At 44.8% G+C, this 4,089-nt stretch overlaps 1 protein-coding gene across 1 annotated transcript; it reads right to left on the bottom strand.

Moving 5' to 3' along the window:
• Positions 1-293: 293 nt before the first annotated feature.
• LOC308090555 (hydroxyacyl-coenzyme A dehydrogenase, mitochondrial-like) lies at positions 294-1,246 on the bottom strand. The gene has a single exon (XM_080435776.1). It carries the CDS (start codon positions 1,231-1,233, stop codon positions 301-303), a length of 933 nt encoding a protein of 310 aa, XP_080291902.1. The 5' UTR covers positions 1,234-1,246; the 3' UTR covers positions 294-300.
• Between the last annotated feature and the right edge of the window lie 2,843 nt (positions 1,247-4,089).

Below are 4,089 nucleotides of genomic sequence, written 5' to 3'. Positions count from 1 at the left end.
GTGCGTGTTAAACAAGCTTTATTAGCGCACTTTTGGATAGCCAATGCATTATCACCGCCGGAGACGGAGCGATGTGCCGTCTTTGGACCGCATTCAATGTCAATGGGTGGCCGAGGAAGGCGCATTATGAAGTCGCCGGCGGCCGACGAAGTCACACCTTGCATCTTGGGGTTCTGACTAAAATACAATATGTGCCTTCTTCGGAGTGAGACTGTGTTGACTTAGTTACTTCACACACCACTGGGTGAGGCTTTAAAGCAAGAGCCTAGCAGTGTTGTTGGAAGAGTTTGCCAGTACTAGTTATTTGTACTGGTAAAAGCCTTCTCCTGTCTTTTTGCCATATTTGCCCTCTGCAACCAGCTTGTTCAGCATCTCACTGGGGGCAAAGAGTGGGTTGCCTGGGTCCATGGCACTCCAGCCATCCATGATGAACTTGGCCGTGTCCAGTCCTACGTAGTCCAACAGCTCAAAAGGACCCATGGGATGTCCAGCACCAAGCTTCATCGCAATGTCAATGTCTTCTTTGGATCCATGACCTCTCTCATTCAAGCGGATGGCCTCCATCATGTAGGGAACTAGGAGGCGATTTACAATGAATCCAGGAGTATCTTTGCAGGACACAGGTGTCTTTCCAAGTGCTTTGCTGAAGTTCAGGAGGGAGTCGAACGTTTCTTGGCTTGTTGATGGAGTCGCGACGACCTCTACGAGCTTCATCACCGGGACAGGGTTGAAGAAGTGCAGGCCACCAAACCTGTCAAGTCTACTGGTGGCACCGGCGATGTCGGCGATGGGCAGAGAAGATGTGTTACTGGCAAAGATGGCGTGAGATGGGGCCACTTTGTCCAGCCCACCAAACAGACTCTGTTTGATTTTGAGGTTTTCTACAATGGCTTCCAGCACCAGGTCTGTACCTTGAACAGCGGATGCGGCGTCTGTTGAGATGGACACATTCTTCATGACATTCTGGATGAACGCTGTGCCTGCCTCTGGCTTATCTGCAAACTTCTTCTTCACCACTCTCTTCAGACTTCCCTCGATTCCTGCCACAGATTTTTTCAGGATGTCTTCATGCTGGTCGACCAGCGTCACAGTGTGGCCAGTGGCTGCGGCAACCTGAGCAATGCCCGCACCCATTTGTCCACCTCCAATAATGGTGATATTCTTTATGACCACATTTCTGACAGCTGAAGATGAGAACCCTCTGGAGATCATGCGGTGAGTGACAAACGCCATGATTTAAACAAGCAATGTGGACGGACGTGTGTCTGTCAGTGTGTAGCTGCTGTAGCTGCTGTGTGCGAATGTCCTGACCCAGCTCTTTTAATGGCGTTCTGCTCCTCACTGGGTCATCTGTAAATCTATAAAGAAATGCTTTTTGTGTGGCTCTGTCCTGGACTTTGGTGCTGCACAGCCAACCATTGTGACTGTCGTGAAGAGATGCATTAGATAAAACAAAACGTTATCATGACATCATGACTGACATCATGGCATCATCAAACAAATCAGTCAGCTCCATATATGGGCACAAAAGGGGCCGTGCCCATATATGAGCATATACGGATGACATCAGCAATCTCCCTTTTATGGGCTTAAAAGGGACAAGGACTGACATATACAGAGATCCGGTTGTCCAGAGCCACAAATCCGACCGCTATACCCACATATGGTTATGTGCATATATGGGACTAACCGACTTCAAACTCTGCGCATGCAGGAGCAAGTATCCGATCCAACCAATATGCCCATACAGTATGTGGAATGCCCATATATGGGCATATTGGTTGGATCGGATACTTGCTGCTGCAACTTACAGTTACACATTTTCGCAAGATTTTTCCAAAAAATTGCAGATCTACAAGCTTGTATATCTGCTATTTTTGAATAGCCAAAGAGATCTGAAAATGACACACAGATGCGTTCCACGTCTTAATGGGTTAAATGAACTCTGGATGTGCCTGTGTGGGGATGCCACGTGAGGCTCTAAGACTGAACGAGTGGGATCCTACTTTATTCAGGAGGATGCAGTGTCCATGACAACACTAACAATGTAGTCTGTCCTTCAGTCTGGACAATTTGCACGACTGGGGAAATTATATATTATGTGCCTAGGCTATAATGCCTATACAATGTTCAATTACTATTATAAATGACTATTTAAAAAATTGGTGACGTCTTAGAAATGTGTAGATCTGCTATTTTTGAAACATTTCTTTGCCACCCTCAATTTCTTTTGAAATGACGCCTCTAATTTATACTTAGTAGGCCTTTCTATTTTTCCCCCTTCTTTTTTGTGAGTGTCCTTTGAGTGTTTTTTTTTCCCACACTCCACTAAAGCCAACAATATAGACCGACTGATCTTAACCCATACCCCCACCTGACAGAGCAGAGGTCCCCGGGTTGATTCTCAGTCAGGTGTCAGGTTGATGGTCCCTGGTTCACAATCAGAAAAAAACAACCCCGGCAAAAACAACCCCGGCTTAAAAGCTAGAAAAATGTGTCTCCAATGCACAGCAAAACCAATTCCAAACAACCTGAAAAACACAGAACCTTCAAGTTATTACAATTCAAGTTATTACAAGTCATGTATTATGTATATGCACTGTATATGTGTGTAGAGGTATCATTGAAGTTTCTGCACTTGCAAAAGGCAGTGCACGGGCTTTCAAAGTACATCAGGGTGTCTTGCATCCAGTGGTGCAGGCACAGGTTATTAGCTCCACACAACCATCTGGAACGGGAGGCAGCGACATGAGCTGAGGACCAAGCAAATTGTCCTCCATCTTCCACCCCTCTTTTTTATTTTTTTTCAGGGGATGGTAAAAACTGGGTGCCGCAAGTGGGCCTGCCACCAGATCGAAGGCTGGAAGGGAATGTGAAAGTAAAGACAATTGTCTTGACTGGTGGTATAGTCTCTCTATTTTGCCATGCTCAACGTACATGCTTGAGCGAACTTCATTGATGTTGACAGCAGCATTCATAAACTCTGCAGGAGAAAACGTCTGCCTTGTTAATGGTGTGGTCGCTGAGTTCATGCAGGACCTTCATAAGCCCCTTATAAGCAGATTAAAACACATGCCAGTCCTATTACTGTATATTCTTCCCTCATTTGTATTACTTTATCTTTGTGTCTCTCAATCCCTGTATTTTTCTCTCTTCATCTTGACCCTCCCTCCCTCTCTCTCTCTCTCTCTCTCTCTCTCTCTCTCTCTCTCTCTCTCTCTCTCTCTCTCTCTCTCTCTCTCTCTCTCTCTCTCTCTCTCTCTCTCTCTCTCTCTCTCTCTCTCTCTCTCTCCCCCTCTCTCTCCATTCTTCTCCTCAGACTGACAGCCAGTCTGCAGTCCCTGCCTCATGGACAGTAATTCCATGCATTCACAATACAGAGTGGCGAGGTCGTTTTGCTGGTCCTTAATTGGGTAAAAAATCAGATCAAAGGGAGTATAAGCTCTCTAATGCACAGAGGACTTAGACACATGCCAGGCCTGACACACATACAGTAGCTGGTGATTAAGCAGCAAATTATAGTTATTATGATGAGCTGTGTGTGTGTGTGTGTGTGTGTGTGTGTGTGTGTGTGTGTGTGTGTGTGTGTGTGTGTGTGTGTGTGTGTGTGTGTGTGGCGAGCCTGTGTACATAATTATGTGCTTGTGCGTGCGAGTGAGTGAGTGTGTGTGTGTGTGTGTGTGCATATGTGCAGTGGTGGAAAAAGTACTCACATTTTCTACTTAAGTAAAAGTATCAATACTGCAATGTAGACATACTCTGTTACAAGTAAAAGGCCCGTGTTCAAAATGTTACTTGAGTAAAAGTACTAAAATGTTTGAAAATAGCAGATCTACAAGCTCACAACGCGTCGCATCGCGACGCGTTGTGAGCTTGTAGATCGGCTATTTTCAAATAGCCTATATAAGGGCTAAAGTGGTTAATGTATGTTTTATAATATAATAATGTATTTCTGCAAAGTAACTAGTAACTAAAGTTTTCAAATAATTGTAGTGGAGTAAAAGAACAATATTTTCCTCTGAGATGTAGTGTAGTAGAAGTCAAATTATTGAACATTGGAAATACTCCAGTAAAGTAAAAGTACCTCTT

Source organism: Gymnoscopelus braueri (genome assembly GCF_963280865.1).
Source record: "Gymnoscopelus braueri genome assembly, chromosome: 8".
Taxonomy (NCBI): domain Eukaryota; kingdom Metazoa; phylum Chordata; class Actinopteri; order Myctophiformes; family Myctophidae; genus Gymnoscopelus; species Gymnoscopelus braueri.
This window is presented reverse-complemented; position numbering and strand designations above follow the sequence as displayed.

What these genes read in the sequence shown, in the direction of transcription:
- LOC308090555 (XM_080435776.1), bottom strand. Translation starts at nt 1,233, where the DNA reads ATGGCGTTTGTCACTCACCGCATGATCTCCAGAGGGTTCTCATCTTCA.